We start from the raw sequence: 20,353 nt of genomic DNA, 5'->3' as shown, positions 1-20,353 counted from the left end.
AAGGCTTTAATAGAGGAGGAGGAAGGCCTGAAGACCCCTTGAGAAATGGCAGGCCTGTCTAAATTCTGAGTTTCCCCGTCAGGAGTGGCGTCGGTATCTGTAGAAGGAATGGGGGCCGAGGAGCCTGCGACCTTGGGTACTGAAGACACCGGTAATGCATTGTCATCAGTACTCAGGGGCTGCGTCGGCGCTTCGCTGAGTACCGGAGAACCGGTAGTCGGCCTTAGCGTGGTTTCAGTAGGTGGTGCGGACCTCGTATGTCGGCCCTTATCCTTGCGTTTTTTTGCTCAAAACTGGAGTCGGAGTATCCGACGACATAATATAATTAAACTTTTTGCCAAAAAAGTGAAGGGCGAACTCCGCCTGACACTTAATAGTGCGTTTGTTGAATCTAGCACAAAAACGGCAGGCCGAGATGTTGTGGTCTGGGCCTAAGTAAGGTATACAGAAAGAGTGGAAATCCTTATGCGGTATTTGCTTCCCACGTGAAATGCAATTATTAACTTTGTCTGACATCGGTTTGAGGCAAGAAAAGTTTCCCCAACGGGGTACTTAGCTTTCAAGAAGACTTCGGCTGAAATACTTTCATAAATCTAAGGAGCTGGCCGACCGTCACTTGCGAACTGCTTCTGCTTCGGGCACCGCACGGCAAGAAAGACTGAAGAAAATGGCGTCGGCTGCCTCTTTTGTACCCCTGCCACACTGACGTCAGGGAAGAAGCGACGACAACCGACGCCGGACCTAGACTTTGGAATTCGGCCGACCGAGGACCCGCCTGACGGCAGGATAACCCCATCTGTTATGACTGCAGCTGTATGCACGATGAACATCACTGGAAAATATGAAGGTCTCTCCAAACACCATTATATTGGGCGACTTCAACTACCCAAACATAGACTGGGAGCATTACTCTAGCTCCAATACCCTAGCCCAAAGGTTCCTAGAATTCATAAACTCAAATGCTATGGAACAACTTGTTACCACTCCCACAAGAGGGGAACACATACTGGACCTGATCATCACCAACATGGGGACTCTATGCTCCAGACCAGAAGTGTATCCCTCACTGGTAAGATCAGACCATAAACTGATCTCACTGGATATTCACATCCCGACCCCACCCCCTGCCCAGAAAACCACAGTGAAAAACTTCTCTAAAGCAAATTTCACACTCCTGAAAACCGAGGTGGAATCCTTCAAAGCCCCCGGGCCTGTGGAAAATACGTCCCAGACCGCAGAATCCTATATAAATGCATTCTATGAACACCTTCAGGAATGCATGGATCATGCAATCCCAAATAAAACCAAGACCCAATCCTCCAAAGGCAGACGTCCTGTCTGGTGGACCCCAGCCATAAACAAACTATACAATAGAAGAAGGAAGCTACTACATGATAGAGCAAAATCCCAAAAAGGGAAGGCATCTCTGATCAGTATTAGCAAAAAACTAAGGGCACTCATAAAATCGTCTAAGGCCAGCTTCGAGAGAAAAATTGCACAGGACACTAAGGATAATCACAAGGCTTTCTTTAGTTATGTTAGGAACCTGGGTGGGAATTCCCAGATATGCTCAGAATTAGTCCAAAATGACAAAAAATACACCGAACCCACAGACATTGCCAACATCCTAGCTGACAGGTTCAGCGCAAACTCCCCCTCCCCACCAAAAGGGCAAATATCTATCCCAGCAGAGTGCTGCCCCCCCTAACATCTCAGATGCTCAGGTAAGAGCCGCCCTCACCAAAGCAAAAAACACAGCATCAATGGGACCAGACGGTGTCCCGGGCTGCGTCCTACATGAACTCCAAGAAGAGCTAAACCCAAACCTAAAACTACTGTTCAATCTCAGCCTTACTACAGGATATGTACCCAAAGAGTGGCGTACAGCAACAGTGGTCCCTCTCCACAAAGGTGGTGCCTCAATGGACCCTGGAAACTATCGCCCCATAAGCCTGACTAGCTTGGTCTGCAAAGCTATGGAAAGGATCATGATGGACTTCATAAATAAAGATATTGGGAACCTACAGACACTGGATCCTACCCAGTTCGGCTTTGTTAAGGGCAGATCCTGCCTCTTAAACCTGGTCGACTTCTTTGAAACAGTCACCAAGGCCATTGATGAAGGGAAGGTGGTCCACACAGCCTACCTGAACCTCGCAAAAGCCTTCGATACAATACCACACTCGGGCATTATAGATAAGTTCACCAGCTTAAATATAAACCCCTATGTCACTAGATGGGTTGCAAACTGGCGCATGGACAGAACCCACATGGTTAGAATTGCTGGAGCCATGTTAGACTCCAAACCAGTTACAAGCGGTGTCCCACAAGGCTCAGTCCTGGGACCTCTCTTGTTCGGTATATATTTGTTGGAGGTACAGGCCAACACAGAAGGACTGTGGCTGACCAAGTTCGCAGATGACTGCAAACTGGGCGCCATAATCGACTCTCCAGCCGACACACGCATCCTCCAAAAGGGCCTCATAGAAACAGACAACTGGTGCCAGAGCCATGGCCTCAAGCTAAACGCCAAGAAGTGTATAGTCATCCTCTTTGGCAAAAACAAAGTGCCCACAAATTACCACATAAGTGGTAATCAATTAAGTACAGAAGAAGTAATTAGGGACCTGGGGACCCAAGTTGATAGCAATCTCTCATTTGACAACCACGTGGCCAAAGTGGTTAGAAAAACATTTTATATAGCCCACCTAATCATGAAGGGATTCACATCTAGATTAGGGGAGGTCATTATGCCTCTTTACTCATCCCTCATCAGGCCCATAATTGAGTACAATGCCCCTTTTGGGGTGTACCTTACCAGACACCTGCAGCAACTGGAAAGACCCCAAAAGTACCTCACCAAGAGAATCAAAGGGCTCAAACAGATGCCATATGCTGCCCGGTTAAAGAAACTCCAGCTCTACTCAGTGGCATACCGCCTGCTCAGAGGCGACCTGTGCCTGACGTATAAAGCCATGTCCAACCTGGAATTAAGGGACATGCTGCTCCTCAAAAAATCCAAATCCCATCGAGCTACACGCTCGAGAGACTTGAACCTCAGCACTGAAATAAATAGGACATGCTGGAGGGACAGATTCATAACCCAGAGGCTCCCTTCACTCTGGAATAAAATCCCAGTCCAGGTTAGGCAGAGTCCCTCATTGACTCTCTTCAAGAGGAATCTTGATGAGTGGATGGGAGATTGTAGGTTTACCCCGGGTATCACTTCTGTGTCACTGTTAGACAGAGGCACAGTATACTAACCTCGAAAAAGGACATAGCAAAATTAATTTAAAATGGGTGGCGAAAGCCAAACATACTCTGGCTAGACTTATAACTACCCTAGGGCAGATAGCCTAGTATGAACCTATGAAGCTATGAACCTAAGAATGCAATGATAAAACATTACTATATAAAACAATGGGAAAATTTATCACGTGAAAAAAATCAAAACTATAAAAATAAGAAGCAAATTGTGTAATTAGAAAGTTGACTGTAAAAATTTGTGGAGACTGGTAATAGATAAATTGGCAGTAAAAGGAATTATGTCATATACAAAAAAAGTGATAGAATATGTTTACTTTGTCAAGAAGAAGAAAATACGGAACTTGTGTTTTTGAAATGTAAAAGTAAAAAAGTTATGGGGAAACTATGTACATAAGATATTTTTGGAAGATATAAAAGAAGTGGATTAAACAAACATGAATATTATTAGAATAAGTGTACACAGTTCTAAGTGAAGAGACAACACAGACATAGCTCACACCTTCTTCTACTTAATTTTAGATTTCCTACTGATATTCTTGCAGCTTTACATACTGACAGGGATTCATAAACGTTACCACAAAGTGTAGTAGACTACATGCACACAGTGCAACCTTTCTGAGTGACTAGAAAGCACAAAAAAAATTACAAGCATATTCTTGAACATATATTGTGCACACTTAGTGTCGGCTTTAATGAATATGGCCCTAGAAATAAAGAATAGATAAGTTGTATGGAATGAAAGAATAAATGAAATTATGTTTCCTGGTAAATAGATTTTAGCAACAATATTAAGTAAAATCAGATGGTGGTTATGGAAAAATTAGTGGGGGTCTAATAGGGATGAAAACTTATTATGATTGTAGAGAAAATTATGAATGCGTGTACATAGATTTGTATACCTATACATTTTACATTTGCAAATATGTAAAGATGTAAATAAGACTTCTTTTGGTATATAAATAAAGGACCCTACCTCTTTTCAATAGGTGCTGTGGGATCTTTTACATCCAGCTGAGCTACCGCAAACTCAAGCAGATGGGGCTTCGGTTTATCTCATCAGAAAGACAGCACAATCAGGAGTATAGTATTCTCCTTATGCTGCACTGCAGTGTCAGCAATCGATTTCTGCACATCACTGTGATATCATTCAGAAAATCAAATGGTTACTAGTCAAAGCAGGAATGCATTTTATTCTTTTACTAAATACCCAACCTACAAGGTACTAAATGAAAAGTACTGTCCAGTGATAAAAACTACAAAAAAAGCCTAGACTGAAATTCCCAGTATGACATACAAAACAACCTACAGCTACAAAGATCCCCATATACCACACAAACACAGTATCTGAAGTATTCCAACTTACTTCACCCAAATATACATGACTCCTACACAAAGTCAAACTGTTTAAAGCAAACAAGAGGATAAGTTACTTTCATCAACAAAGTCACCACCTCCATTCATTAGCTACAGACACTTTGTCATATACACCTTTATCTGACCGTGATGAAAAATAACTCAACATCTTAGAGAGAGAATCAGACAAAGCTAAAAAATAATGATGAGCAAGACTCCGGGACAGATTTTTAGATACCTTTGTCTGATATGTATGGAGAGTGCTAGAGAACATGTTTTGCATTGGCCTTCATTTTCAGAAGAATATAAAGTCTTAAGTCAAACATCCATCATCATTTCTATGAAATCAGAGTTTCAACTTTGTTTTACATAGTCACTAGAAAATAAATATTTCATACAGATTCACACTATTAAAGCAAGACTTGCAAATAAGAGAAAAAAGTAGATATCATCCATGCCCCCCCCCCCCCATTTTCTGACTGCAATCCTCAGTGACTTAACAAAAATATGAGACAACGTTACGAAAATTCTGTGAAATCAGGGACAGTCAACTTTGCTTCACAAAAACAGTACTCACAGAATAAATATTCCAACTTATTTTATACAAATGCACAAAAGCCCATTAAAGCCACACTTTAAACTGAGTAAAACAGGCAAGTTGCTTTCATTCAGTCAGCCCCCCCACCACATACATTTAGTGACAACGCTTCAATGAGTTACCAGACCATCACAGATTTACAAGGCACATATCAAAGAACAAGAGGCAAAGTCAGAGAATTTCAGCTTTGTATTCAGGTAGTAGCTAGCCCAACATATTTCCTATAAATGAAATCAGATTTTAAAGACAGCAAAGTATACATCTCTTTTATTCACAGCCATCCTACAGCCCCCTCACACACCTTATTTAGTATCAACAATTCTCAACACTGAAGATGGTTGCTGCTGCTAGGACTAACAAAATAACAAACAAGTAATCTCAGTGGTATCCCCGAAGTCTCAAAACAACCCACTAAAAGTGTAGTGGGTCCAAAAACAAAACAGTGTAAGAAACTTCTCTGTGTGGAAGATTTTCAGTCCATATATTTCTAGTTAGTCACTGTATATTAATCAGATCAGACAATAGTAGTAGAAGTAGTGAACGTAAACTCGTCGCAAGTCAAAACAAAACAAAAACTAATAATAGAAAATATATAATTGTACAGCATTACTAAGTATTTGAAAGTAATCCAAGCAAGACAGGCAGTCTGTTTCCAGTCGAAAATCCTTTATTAAGTACACAGACAAGCGATCCAAGTAAAACAAAAATACAGTAATAATTTCCTCACAAGCTTTCTAAATATATATATACTTTTTGTCAGGCATGGGCGTGGTTTATTGTGCTGTAAAACAAAGTGTTATTGGTACACATGTTAAATTCACATCCCTTCCCCCATCAGTGTGACATTCGAGCTGGTCCTGCCCTACTTAGTAGCTGTCATAATAATATATAACCCTTATGTACTTTAAATAAAATTATATAATGATGTGGTACCTCTTATTTAACCAAATTATTAAGTAGATTATTAAGTCTGTGATTTTATCCAAGACAATATACTAAATGGCTGGAAATATATCAACCTTAGTTCATTTGGTAATCAAAAAATATATATAAATATATACGTATACATTCTGCATGTAAAAATCAATTTCTATTTTCATAACCTATTGTTAACAAAAATCGCTTTCGTCCTTCTAGACTTCTTCAGGTCTGTGTACAAGAACCCTAAAAACCTATATAATTGTATAATTAGTTAGTATTGTTATTGCACATAATTTTGAATAAAGTGGAAAAAAGAACCAGAAAAAAATAAAAAATAAGAAAAAATGTATGTGGGCAAGACTGTAAATAAACTCAAGCGTAGGATTTCATGTCATCTGTCAGAAATCCGCTCTGGATGTAAAAATAATGCACTAGCCAAACACTTTTCTCTTCATAAAAGACACACAGGTTTTAAGTTCCAGATCCTGGATCGCATAGACATGGGTGATCTTGAAGGAGACATCCCGAATATTCTGGAGAAACATGAACTCATGTGGCAATTAAAGCTGAATTCTTTTAGGAAGCCTGGACTAAACTACTACTGTTCAATTAAAAGTGCACTGGAACTTAGACAATTGCCACACTGTTTACATGACTAATTGTATTTTATTTTATTCTACAAATTGGTTTTAAATACCATTTTAAATCAGTTGAAATTTAAGTGTATATTTTGTTTCCATCATCATGCATACATTTTTTTCTTATTTTTATTTCTTTCTGGTTCTTTTTTCCACTTTATTCAAAATGATGTGTAATAACAATACTAATTATACAATGATATAGGTTTTTAGGGTTCTTGTACACAGACCTGAAGAAGTCTAGAAGGACGAAAGCGATCTTTGTTAACAATAGGTTATGAAAATAGAAATTGATTTTTACATGCAGAATGTATATGTATATATTTATATATATTTTTTGATTGCCAAATGAATTAAGGTTAAAATATTTCCAGCCATGTAGTACATTGTCTTGGATAAAATCACAGACTTAATAATCTGCTTAATAATTTGGTTAAATAAGAGGTACCACATCATTATATAATTTTATTAAAAGTACATAAGGGTTCTATATTATTATTACAGCTACTAAGTAGGGCAGGACCAGCTCGAATGTCACACTGATGGGGGAAGGGATGTGAATTTAACATGTGTACCAATAACACTTTGTTTTACAGCACAATAAACCACTCCCATGCCTGATAAAAAGTATATATATATATTTAGAAAGCTTGTGAGGAAATTATTACTCTATTTTTGTTTTACTTGGATCGCTTGTCTGTGTACTTAAAGGATTTTCGACTGGAAACAGACTGCCTGCCTTGCTTGGATTAATTTCGAATACTTAGTAATGCTGTACAATTATATATTTTCTATTATTATTTTTTGTTTTGCTTTGACTTAAGACGAGTTTACGTTCGCTACTTCTACTACGATTGTCTGATCTGATTAATATACAGTGATTAACTAGAAATATATGGACTGAAAATCTTCCACACAGAGAAGTTTCTTACACTGATTAACAAAATAAGCTTTCCCTTATGAACAAACATGCTCCTCAGATCCACAGCTAGCCTGCAGCTCCCCTTATTTAATAGCTTGGCTGCAATTCTCTATCTAGATATCTACCTGGTTGCCTGCCAAGATATAAAAAATACTTACCAATCATGGAAAGGCAACAAACAAAAAGCTGCAGCACTTTGCATAGGATTCCCATGGGCCATTTTTTTTTTTAAGTTACATAAAAATAAATAACCACCTCAAGGTGAATGATATCAGTGGCCCATACAAATGGCAGGAAAACATTGTGAGTATGCAGATGTGAAATACTGCCAGTGTCTATCATTTAATATATATTTTTATTTATGTATTTTTAACAAGGGAAAAAGTACAACATTTTTAACTAAAATGAAAAAAGCTAACAAAAAAAAAATCTGGATGGGCCTCAGGCGGCCACCCAAATTATAATCTGAAACTGTATGCATACAAACATGCACATTTTTACATACTATATACACACATACAGCATGCATATAAACACAGTCATATACGTGTATATGTATATATACATACATATACATATATACATATATATATATATATATATATATATATATATACACACACATACAAAGCATGCATACACACACACATGAATAACATACATGCATATATACTATGATTATACACTTATCCATGGAGGATACATCCAGTCAATGCCAAAATTGCCAAACCATTTCATCAAAATAATATAAAAAAACAGATCCTTCCAGGAGTTCTGGATGGGGGATGGATGGCAGTGAAGTTGAGGAAGAACAAAAATGGACACCACAGATAGTACAGTTGTATACACTTACCATAAATGTAGATGTTCAAGTGTATTCACTGTGGCAGTCATTATATTTGGGTTATCTGCCTGCAGGTAGCCCACAGCCGGCCTGAATATCAAAGTCTTGGGTCCTGCGTCGGATGCTGTCTCTTCTTCCATGATGTCAGGTCATCGGGGGTATAAAGCATGCAGCCGATGCCATTACATCAGTTTATCTGGCCCCAGATGTCAGGTGCCCCCATAATGGAAGCAATTATATATAAGGTTACACCTCCAACAAAAAGCAAATACAACAGAAAGCTGAAATACACTAAAGAAGAAGAAAGGTATAGCCAAGAGAAGTCAGGGGGCTGGAGGGAGGGTAACCAGGACTCGCAACAGTGAATACACTCGAACATCTACATTTCTGGTAAGTGTACACAACTGTTCTATGTTCTTCGTGTTTCACTGTTGCAGTCATTACATTTGGGTAGATTCCCAAAGCTAAGGAAGGGAGGAGGCAGTTAAGAGAGCATTAGGACCAGCTATTAAGCCCTGCAAAAAGTACAGTTGAGTACACTTACCAGAAATGTAGATGTTCGAGTGTATTCACTGTTGAAGTCATTACATTTGGGTTATCTGCTCTGCAGTAGCCCTCAGTCAGCCTGATTAACAAAGTCTTGGGTCCTGCATCGGTTGTTGTCCCTTCTTCCATGATGTCAGGGGTATAAAACATGCAGCCGACGCCATTACATCAGTTTTTCTTACCGTAGATGTCAGGTGCCCCCTTAATGGGAAGCAATTAAATCTATACGTACAAGGATATACCTCCAACAAAAAAGCAAATACACCAAAAAGCTTTTTGAGCATAGTAAGTGAGAGTAGAGGTATAGCCAAAAGAGGAAAAAGGGGGCTGGAGGGAGGGTAACCAGGACTGCAACAGTGAATACACTCAAACATCTACATTTATGGTAAGTGTACACAACTGTACTATGTTCTTCGTGTTTCACTGTTGCAGTCATTACATTTGGGTAGATTCCCAAAGCTAAGGTTGGGAGGAGGAATTTAACTAGAATCAGGACCAGCGACAAGGCCCTGCAAGACTGCAGTGGCAAAACCAGCTCTGGATTTAGAAAACAATTGGCAAATGATAATGCTTGGTGAAAGTATGTACAGAACTCCAGGTAGCAGCTTCTAGGATGTCCCTAGTAGGGACACCCCTGAGAAAGGCTGTAGAGGTAGGTGCAGCCCTGGTTGAATGGGGTCTGATGCCCTGAGGGATAGGTTTTCCATGATGCTTATAGCAGAAAAGAATGCAGTGACCTATCCATTTTGAAATGGTTTGTTTAGAAATCATTTTCCCCTCTGTCTCTGCAGCAAATGCCACCAGCAGTTGTTCAGATTTTCTTTGAGGTTTAGTTCTGTCCAAGTAGAAGCTAAGCTGTCTGTGCACATCTAGAGAGTACAGAATCCATTCCCCTTTGTTCTGTGGGTTAGGAAAGAAGGTAGGCAAATGAATAGACTGATTAAGGGCCACACTGGATATCACCTTGGGCATGAAGGAGGGACTGGTTCTGAGGGACACCCTGTCCGCATGAAAAATGATGAAAGGTTCCACTGCCATAAGGGCCAGTAATTCAGATACCCTTCTTGCAGAAGTGATAGCTAAAAGGAAAGCTGTTTTCCAGGAAAGAAATTTTAAATCTGCAATAGCAGCTGGCTCGAAAGGAGGAAGAGTGAGTTTCTCCAAGACAAAGTTAAGATCCCAGGCTGGAGTTGGAGCTCTCCTGGGTGGCCTTAAGTTTTTGGTCCATCTGAGGAACTGCTTGAGCAGTGGGTGAGAGAAGAGGGGAGGCTCCATGCTATAATGAGCTGAAATGGCTGAGGCATGAATTTTAATGGAGGAAAAGGACAAGCCCTTATGAAACATGTCAGTCAAGTATTGTAGAATCTGAGGTAAATTGGGCACTGCTGCGTTCATTCCTTGAGATTGGTTCCAGGCACAGAATCTTTTCCATTTTGCAGCATAACATTTTCTGGTACTGGGCCTCCTTGCCTCTAAAATGATATCCATCACTGATTTACTGAGGGATGGTAAAGGAGAGATTAGGTAATTAGCCAGGTTGCTAGGTTCAGGGTTTGCAGCTAAGGATGCAGAATCTGGTTCTCCTGCTGAGACAACAGGGAATGAGTCTGAGGCAGCTGCCATGAAGGCAAGTGTGACACACTGCGCAAGAGTGGGTACCAATGTTGGCGTGGCCAGTCTGGTGCAATTAAAATTGTCCTTGGCTTGTCCTGTTTGATCTTTGGTAGCACTTTGAAGAGTAGAGGCAGAGGAGGAAAGGCATAAACGGATAGGTTTTTCCAACTGAAGGATAGAGCATCCACTTTCCAAGCTAGCCGGTGGGGAATCCTTGTGCAAAATTTGTCCAACTGATGGTTCTGGGGGGAGGCAAACAGGTCTATATCTGGGCTCCCCCCATTTGCTTGTCAACATGCTGAAAATCCTTGGTTCCAGTTTCCACTCATGTGGGTCCATGAGATTTCTGCTTAGTCCATCTGCCAGTGTATTTAGTTTTCCTGGCAGGAATTGAGCTTGTAGATTCACTTGGTAGCTCAAGGCTGTGTTCCACAATGCCATGGCTAGTCTGCAGAGGGGGTAAGAATGAGTACCCCCCTGCTTGTTTATGTACCACATCACAGTGGTGTTGTCTGTCTTTACCACAAGTTGCCCTGGAAGAATGTGGTCCATTGAAGGCTGTCAGAGCATTTTGTACAGCTAACATTTCTTTTTGATTTATGTGCAGGTGCATTAACTTGGGTTTCATTTTCCCTGAATGCACTTCCCTGCCAGGTGAGCCCCCCATGCATAGCCTGATGCATCTGTTGTTAAAATTTGGGCGGCAGGGGGTAGTGTGAATGGTAGTCCCCTGTTTTGGTGGCAGGCTTCTGCCCACCAAAGGAACTCTAGGCGTAGGCAAGGTATGATTGGAATCCTTGCTTCTAGATCTTGTGAATGTTGACACCATAGGCATTTCAGATACCATTGTAGTTTCCTCATATGCAGCCTTGCATATGGAATTAGAAGAATGCAGAAGGCCAGGAACCCCAAGGCTTGCAGAATTTGCCTTGCAGACAGCTGGGTTTTTGTGGCCACTTGTTTGAAGTAGGTTGTCAAAAGTACAGTTGTGTACCTACCATAAATGTAGATGTTCGAGTGTATTCACTGTTGCAGTCATTACACTTGTGTTATCCTGCTGGCAGGCTACCCACAGTCGGCCCGAATTCCAAAGTCCTGGTCCGGCATCGGTTGCTGTCGCCTCTTCCCTGACGTCAGTGCACCAGGGGTATAAATGATGCAGCCAACGCCATTTTCTTCAGTTTTTCTTGCCCCAGATGTCAGGTGCCCCCAAAAGGATAGGCTAAAAATTTGCAAATAAAAAAGCATGCACTAACATAAACATTACCTTCCTTTACAAGCAAATACACCACATAGGTTGTATAGAATAGAGAAGTACAGATAAGTCCTAGCAATGAAAGGGGGATGGTGGGAGGGTAACCTGGACTGCAACAGTGAATACACTCGAACATCTACATTTATGGTAGGTACACAACTGTACTATGTTCATCGTGTTTCACTGTTGCAGTCATTACACTTGGGTTGAATCCCAAAGCTAAGTATGGGTGGCTGGGTCTAAATAGGATTAGGAGTGGCTATGAGGCCCTGCAGAACTGCAGTGGCAAAGCCTGCTCTGGATTTAGAGTAAAGAGGTAGGTGATAGTGCTTGGTAAAAGTGTGCACTGAACTCCAAGTTGCAGCCTCCAAAATTTCCTTGGTTGGTACTCCTCTGAGAAAGGCTGCTGATGTGGCTACTGCCCTGGTAGAATGTGGCCTAATATTCTTAGGTACTGATTTGCCATGCTGTGCATAGCAGAAACGAATGCAGTGTCCTATCCATTTTGAAATAGTCTACTTTGAAATAGCCTTTCCTTGTGATCCTGTAGCGTAGGCCACAAAAAGTTGCTCAGTTTTTCTGAAAGCTTTTGTTTTGTCCAAGTAGAAGTGTAGCTGCCTGTGTGTGTCCAAGGTGTGCAGAAGTCTCTCCCCTTTACTCTGTGGATTTGGATAAAAGGTTGGCAAATTAATGTTTTGGTTAAGAGCCACACTGGATGCTACCTTTGGCATAAATGTTGGGTTTGTCCTTAGAGAAACTGTCCGGATGAAAAATGATAAAAGGTTCCACTGCCATTAATGCCTGTAACTCTGAGACTCCTCTTGCTGAAGTTATTGCTAGGAGCAGAGCAGTTTTCCATGATAAGAATTTTATATCAGCTGTAATGGCTGGCTCAAAAGGAGGCAGTGTGAGCTTTTCCAAGACAAAGTTGAGGTCCCACGTTGGTATTGGTGCTCTCCTTGGGGGTCTTATGTTTTTTGCCCCTCTGAGGTACTGTCTTAGTAGTGGATGAGAGAAAATAGGAGGTTCTGTATTGTAATGAGCTGAAATGGCAGAGGCATGGATCTTGATTGTTGAGAAGGATAGGCCTTTGTCCAGCATCTCAGTTAGGTATTGTAAAATCTGAGGAATATTAGGAACAAGCAGTTCAAGTCCTTGTGCCTGGTTCCAAGCACATAATCTCTTCCATTTTTCTGCATAAGATTTCCTGGTGCTGGGCCTCCTGGCTTCCAAAATGACATCCATAACTGCTTTAGAGAGAGGTGTGTTCTGAGTGGCTATATTATTTGCCATGCAGCCAGATTTAAGCTTCTGAGCTGGCTGTGCAGGATCTGATTGTTTTGTTGAGTCAGCAGATGAGGAATTTGAGGTAAAGTCCAGGCTGGCCCTTGAGACAAGCTCTTTAGGATTGGGTACCAGTGCTGGCGTGGCCAGTCTGGGGCAATCAGAATCATTTTTGGCTTCTCTTGTCTGACTTTTAGGAGTACCTTCGGGAGTAGAGATAGTGGTGGATAGGCATAAACTGTTAGGCTTTTCCAGCTGAATGATAAAGAATCCACCTTCCATACTTGCGAGTGATAAGTCCTTGTGCAGAATCTCTGTAGTTGGCAGTTGTGAGGGGAGGCAAATAGATCTATGACTGGGCATCCCCATTTCTTTGTTATCATGCTGAAGACTTGTGGATCAATTTTCCACTCGTGAGGGTCCATGAGGTTTCTGCTTAGTTAGTCTGCCAGAGTATTTTTCTTTCCTGGCAGGAATTGTGCCTGCAGATGTACTTGATAGGCCAGTGCTGGGTTCCACAAAGTCATGGCTTGCCTGCAGAGGGGGTAGGAATGTGTGCCCCCTTGCTTGTTTATGTACCACATGACTGCAGTATTGTCTGTGTTTAGTAATAGTTGTCCTGGATGTAGTAGATCCTTGAAGGCTGTCAGGGCATTCTGGACAGCTAGCATCTCTTTTTGATTGATATGAAGATGCATTTGGTCTGTGGGCCACTTGCCCTGTATACATTTTCCTGCCATGTGTGCTCCCCAGGCATAATCCGATGCCTCTGTTGTTAGTGTCTGCCTGGCTTTGGGTAAAGTGAAAGGCTGTCCCTTGTTGTGGTGACTGGCCAGTGCCCACCATCAAAACTCTTGTTGCAGGCAGGGAATGAGAGTAATTATTGTTTCCAGGCTGTGGCAATGTTGAGTCCAAACACTTTTTAGATACCATTGTAACTTCCTCATATGCAGTCTTGCATATGGAATTAGCAGGATGCAGGATGCCATAAAGCCCAAAGCCTGCAGAATTTTTCTTGCAGGTAGCTGGGTCTTTGCTGCCATCATTTGAAAGTAATGAGTCAGTTGCCTTTGTTTGTCTGGCGTGAGATAAGCCATCTGGGAAGTGGTATTTAAGCATGCACCCAGGAATATTATCTCTTGAGAGGGCACTAGTTTTGATTTCTTTTCGTTTACTGTGTACCCTAGGCAAATTAGTAATCTTTTTACAAATGCCAGATGCTTTAGTAGAATGTCCTTGTTGTCTGCTTGAATAAGGCAGTCGCCCAAGTAGGGATACATTTGAATTCCTTTTTGTCTGCAAAATGCAATTACTGGTGCCAGGCATTTTGTGAAGACCCTGGGTGCAGTAGATAAGCCAAAGGGCAGTGCAGAGAATTGGTAATGCATTGAGCCAGCTATGAATCTGAGGTATCTTCTGCAAGATTGTCTGATTGGGACATGCAGGTATGCCTCTTTGAGGTCCAAGGTAACTAGCCAAGCCTTTTTGCCCAGCATGGGTAGAAGTTGCTGCAGTGTCAACATTTTGAATTTTGGAACATCCAGGAAGATATTTAGAGTAGACAGGTCCAGTATTGGTCTCCAAGCTTTGTCCTTTCTCGGTACCAAGAAAAGACTTGAGTAAAATCCTTGTCCCTGCTCTTGCTGTGGTACTTTTTGGACAGCCCTCATGTCCATGAGAGCAGAAATTTGTTCTTGTGCCTCTACCCATTGATTGTGTGGCAGGTCTGGCATACCTTTTGACCTTGGTATGGTGTGAAAGTGGAACCTGTAACCCTGGGAAACAATATTCAGTACCCATTTGTCCTGGGTGATCATTTGCCAATTTTGAGAGAAAAGTGCTAGTTTTCCCCCTAAGGGTGCTGCCAAAAGGTAAGTGCTTGGCATTGGTAGAGGAAAGTCATTGGGACTGCTTCCTATAAGGGTGTGATTTGTCTTCTTCGCCTTTGGGGCTGAGGCACCCCATTGCTTAGGTCTGTAGGAGCCTTGGGGCTGAGATCTGCCTCTTGGGCGTCTGTATCTGCCTCTCTGTGGCCTGCCTGACACTGGAAAGGACCAATTTTTAGAAGGCCAGTTCCTGCTAAATCTGGGTGGCTGAACCTGTAAGTAATCCTTTACTGTCTACATCGATTTTGCTTTATCCTCCATTTTCTTTAACATCTCTTCTGCCTTAACACCAAACAATGTATCATATTGTAATGGAGCATCCAACAATTTTGCTTTGACATGATCAGGTAAACTTTGTTCTTTTAACCAAGCATGCCTTCGAATGACAGAACCTGTAACTGCGGCTCTGCAAGAAGCCTCTAATGAATTAAAACCACATTGCAAAGTATGCTTTCCCACTTGTTCAGCTGCATGCAATAAATCCTGCATTTCCTTATTTTCAGAACATTCTGAGCTTGTAAGCATTTTCTGTTTTAGCAAAGACATTAGGTATTGTTGATATTTAAGCATGTGAAACTGGCAGTTTAAAGCCCTTACAGCTAAAGTAGCAGAGGTGTAAACTTTTTTCCCCCCATCTGTCCAGTGCTCTAGAATCCTTATCAGAGGGAACAGGGTTTTTTAGCAGTGGAAGCCTTGACCCCTTTGGGACCCTGAGAAATTGTTTCTGGGTCAGCAGCAGGGGTTTTATAAAGAAATTTATGAGAATCTGGGACCCTGTAGTACCTATCTGGCTTAACTGGTGCAGGGGGTAAAGAATCAGGAGACAAACTGGATTCAGAAAATACATCATCGACAATATCTAGTACAGGGGGAATAGCAAGGGGCCTGTGCTGAGGCAGTAAAAGAAAGTCTCTGAGCCTTTTCTTGGATTCTGAATAATCCTGGCTCTCCCAATGGAAATGCTCCCTCATGGTGTGCAGTGTTTCCCCAAAAGAGTAGTCCTCAGGAGGAGAGGCTGAAGGGATAGATTCTTCAGCGTCAGAGTCCTCATAGGGAGGAAGAGAATATCCCTGTTCTGAAGAGGAATCAGAGGAAATAGAAACCTGGTCAGAGGAATCATAGTCTGTATCTTGCCTAGGCCTTTTATCAGGAGGGGGATGGGAACCCCTGATCAGAGTAATTAGGTCCTCAGCCATTTTAAGCATCTGTCTCTCTGGCATGGATGACTGCCCAGGTGAATGCTGTACTTGTTTCTTTGTCTTTAAAGGTGTTTTGGACTTTGCCTTGGCTGCTGAAGTGGTCTTGACCGTAAGCTGTGAAAGTCTGAAAACACCCTCAGAAGCCGATGCCTGCTCAACGGCTCCAGACCCATATGAGGGAATAGTTTCCGTAGGCCCAATACCTTGAGTTTCCAGAGGCCTAGTTATCTCCATGTGGGAGTAGGAGGCTGCCTGTGGCTCTGAGGTAGCGGGTGCCAGGGGCTGCGAAAGCGCCTCACTGAGCACCGGCGAACCGGCGACTGGCCTAGAAGAGGTTTTGTCGTTGGTTTTGGACCTCGGATGCCTGTCCTTTTCTTTGTCCTTGCACTTTTTATGAACTTCGGTCGTTGGTTGTTCCAATGGCATTATATAGTTAAATCTTCGGCCAAAGTAATGTAAAGCAAAATCGAACCGACGTTTAATAGTGCGTTGGTTGAATCTAGCGCAAAACCGACAACTACCAACGTCGTGGTCAGGGCCTAGGCAAGGAATACAGTAAGAATGAAAATCCTTATGAGGTATTTGCTTCCCACAAGAAATACAATTGTTAACTTTTACTGAGATCGGTCTGGAGCAAAAAAAAAGTTTCCCCAATGGTGTACTTAGCTTTATTGAAGACTTCGGATCTGAAATTCAATTTTGAAAATCTCAGGAGTCGGCCGACCGGCACTTGCGAACGGCTTCTGCTTTGGGCACCGCGCGGCAAGAAAGACTGAATAAAATGGTGTCGGCTGCATCTTTTATACCCCTGGTGTACTGACGTCAGGGAAGAGGCGACAGCAACCGACGCTGGACCAGGACTTTGGAATTTGGGCCGACTGCAGGTAGCCTGCCAGCATGATAACCCAACTGTAATGACTGCAACAGTGAAACGATGAACATTGAATCCGTTTCTCTGGCGTGAGGAAAACCATCTGGGAAGCCGTATTCAAGCTTGACCCCAGTAATGTAATTTGTTGACAGGGTACCAGGTGTGATTTCTTTTCGTTTATGGTGTACCCCAGACAAGTCAGTACCCTTTGAACAAAAGCCAAATGATTCAAAAGTATGTCCTGGCTTTCTGCCTGAATTAGACAATCATCCAGGTATGGGTATATTTGAATATTTCTTTGCCTGCAAAATGCAATGACTGGAGTTAGGCACTTTGTGAATACCCTGAACGCAGTAAATAAGCGAAAGGGCAGTGCAGAGAACTGATAGTGCATGTAGCCTGTTTTGAAGCATACGTATCTTCTGCAAGACTCCCTGATAGGGATGTGCAGGTATGCTTCTTTCAACTCTAGCTAACCATGCATCTTTGCCTAGTATAGGAAGCAGCTGGTGAAGCGTCAGCATTTTGAATTTTGGAATCACCAGGAAGGTGTTTAGAGTAGAAAGGTCCAGGATAGGACGTCATGTATTGCCTTTTCTGGGTACCAGGAAAAGTCTCGAATAGAAACCTTGTCCCTTTTCCTCTTCTGGTACCAACTGAATAGCCTCCATGTTTAAGAGAGATAGTACTTGATTTTGGGCCTCCACCCACTGATTTGGGGGTAGATCTGGCCACCCGCTTGGAGTTGGTAACATGTGGAAGTGAAATCTGTATCCTTGGGACACTATCTTTAAAACCCATTTGTCCTGGGTAATGAGTTCCCAGTTTTTGGCCTGCAGACCAATCTTTCCGCCTGAAGGAGCATTCAGTTGGGAAGTGCTTGGAAATTTTAAAAGCAAGTCATTGAGATAGTTTTCCATAGGGGGGAGTCTTACTACTCCCAGATTTGGGTGTGGAAACCCCTCACTGCTTAGTCTTGTGTGTCCCTTGGGACTGAAACCTGGAGTTTCTGTTGTGTCTGGGTTTGGCTTGAGAAGACCTGGAAGGGGGCGGAAAGTGCCTACTAAATCTAGGAGGCTGAACCTGTAAGAAATCTTTTGACAGTTTGCATAGATTTAGCTTTATCTTCCATCCTTTAAAGAACTTCCTCAGCCTTGTTGCCAAACAGGCGGTCCTGATTTAAGGGAGCATCCAACAATTTAGCTTTAACATGATTAGGCAGAGATTGCTCCTTAAGCCAAGCATGCCTTCTGAGCACAGACCCAGTAACAGCAGCCCTGCAAGAGGCCTCTAATGAATCAAATCCATATTGCAAAGTATGTTTTCCAACCTGTTCAGCAGAATGCATTAAATCCTGCAATTCTTTATGTTCAGCACAGTCAGGAATCAACATCATTTTCTGTTTAAGCAATCCAATAACATGTTGTTGATACCTTAACATATGAAACTGGCAGTTTAAAGCCCTAATGGCCAAGGCTGCAGAAGTGTAAACCTTCTTACCCCATCTATCCAGTGCCCTGAAGTCTCTATCAGAGGGGGTAGGATTTTTAGCAGTAGAAGCCTTAATGCCCTTGGGTCCCTGTGAAATAGTCTCTGGATCAGCAATAGGATTTTTAAAACGGAACTTGTGTGAATCAGGAACCCTGTAATATCGGTCAGGTTTTCTGGGAGCAGGAGGCAAAGAATCAGGAGCCAAACTAGATTCTGAAAAGGCATCATCAACAATGTCCAATACAGGAGGTATAGCTAAAGGCCTATGCTGAGGCAGGAGTAGGAAATCCCTAAGCCTCTTCTTTGAATCAGAAAAATCCTGGCTTTCCCAGTGGAAATGTTTCCTGAGAGAATGTAAGGTCTCACCAAATGAAAAATCATCTGGAGGGGAAGCAGAGGGAATAGAGTCCTCTGCATCAGAATCCTCATAAGTAGATAAGAATCAGAAAAATCAGAATCCTGGTCAGAAGATTCATAAACATTTTCAGTCCCAGGTCTCTTTGAAGGGGGAGGTTGGCTTCCCCTGATTAGAGTTATAAGATCCTCAGCCATTCTTATCATTTGTTTTTTTAGGCCTAGAGGCCTGAACATGAGGTCTGGGCATCCGTTTCTTAGGCATGGTTCGAGATTTTGGCCTAAAAGAAGATGGAGGCATCGGTTTAATATGCAAGTCCATCGGCTTGAATACACCCTCAGAAGCCGGTGCCTGCACAGTGGCTCCGGACCCATCCAAGGTAGAGACATCTGCAGGTTGCACAGTAGAAGCATCTCACGGCATACCAGACTCCGAATGGGTCTCAGTAGAGGCCTGCGAGTCAGAAGTAACGGGTATCAGAGGCTGCAAAAGCACCTCACTGAGTACTGGTGAACTGGCGACTGGCTTAGAAGCATCGTCGGCAGTTTTGGACTTCGGCGGCCTGTCTCTGTCTTTATCTTTACATTTTTTTCGGAATCACGGTAGTTGGATGGCTATTTCTGGATAATTAATCTGAGAACCGAAATATTTAGAGGCAAAGATATACCGACGACAGATAGTGCGCTGATTAAATAAAGCACAAAACCTACAGCAAGGTACGTTGTGGTCAGGGCCTAAGCAAGGAATACCTTGCATGACTGAAAATCTTTGTGAGGTATTTGCTTTCCACAAGTAATGCAATTATTAACTTTTACTGACATTGGTAAGGAGCAAGAAAAAGTTTCCCCAATGGGGTACTTAGCTTTAGTTGAAGACTTCGGTTCTGAAACTCAAAAACGAAAATTTCAGGAGTTGGACGACTGGCACTTGCAAACTGCTTCTGCTTCGGGCACCGCACGGCAAGAAAGACTGATGTAACGGCGTTGGCTGCATGTTTTATACCCCTGACGACCTGATGTCATGGAAGAAGGGACAGCAACTGACGCAGGACCAAAGACTTTGTTAATCAAGCTGACTAAGGACTACTGCAGAGCAGATAACCCAAATGTAATGACTGGAACAGTGAAACACGAAGAGCATCTGCAGTGGCAAAACCAGCTCTGGATTTAGAAAAAATAGGCAAGTGGTAATGCTTGGTGAAGGTATGTACAGAGCTCCAGGTAGCAGCTTCTAGGATGTCCCTGGTAGGGACACCTCTGAGAAAGGCTGTCGAGGTAGATGCAGCCCTGGTGGAATGTGATCTTATCCA

General features: G+C 42.3%; 1 protein-coding gene across 3 annotated transcripts in view; it reads right to left on the bottom strand.

Annotated features, from left to right (window-relative positions):
- The window catches only part of MZT1 (mitotic spindle organizing protein 1), a 590,874-nt gene that overhangs the window by 284,677 nt on the left and 285,844 nt on the right, over positions 1-20,353 (bottom strand). The window contains exon 3 of one of the 3 annotated variants that reach the window (XM_044071745.1): positions 4,243-4,402. The exons of the other annotated variants lie outside the window; for them this stretch is intronic. Coding sequence (XP_043927680.1) covers positions 4,400-4,402 — 3 coding nt within the window. The 3' untranslated portion in view covers positions 4,243-4,399. Of the gene's footprint in view, positions 1-4,242; positions 4,403-20,353 lie in introns of those variants that run through there. 3 annotated transcript variants of the gene reach the window in all.

This window comes from Protopterus annectens, chromosome 5.part0 (genome assembly GCF_019279795.1).
Source record: "Protopterus annectens isolate FY-2018-M chromosome 5.part0, PAN1.0, whole genome shotgun sequence".
NCBI lineage: Eukaryota > Metazoa > Chordata > Ceratodontiformes > Protopteridae > Protopterus > Protopterus annectens.
This window is presented reverse-complemented; position numbering and strand designations above follow the sequence as displayed.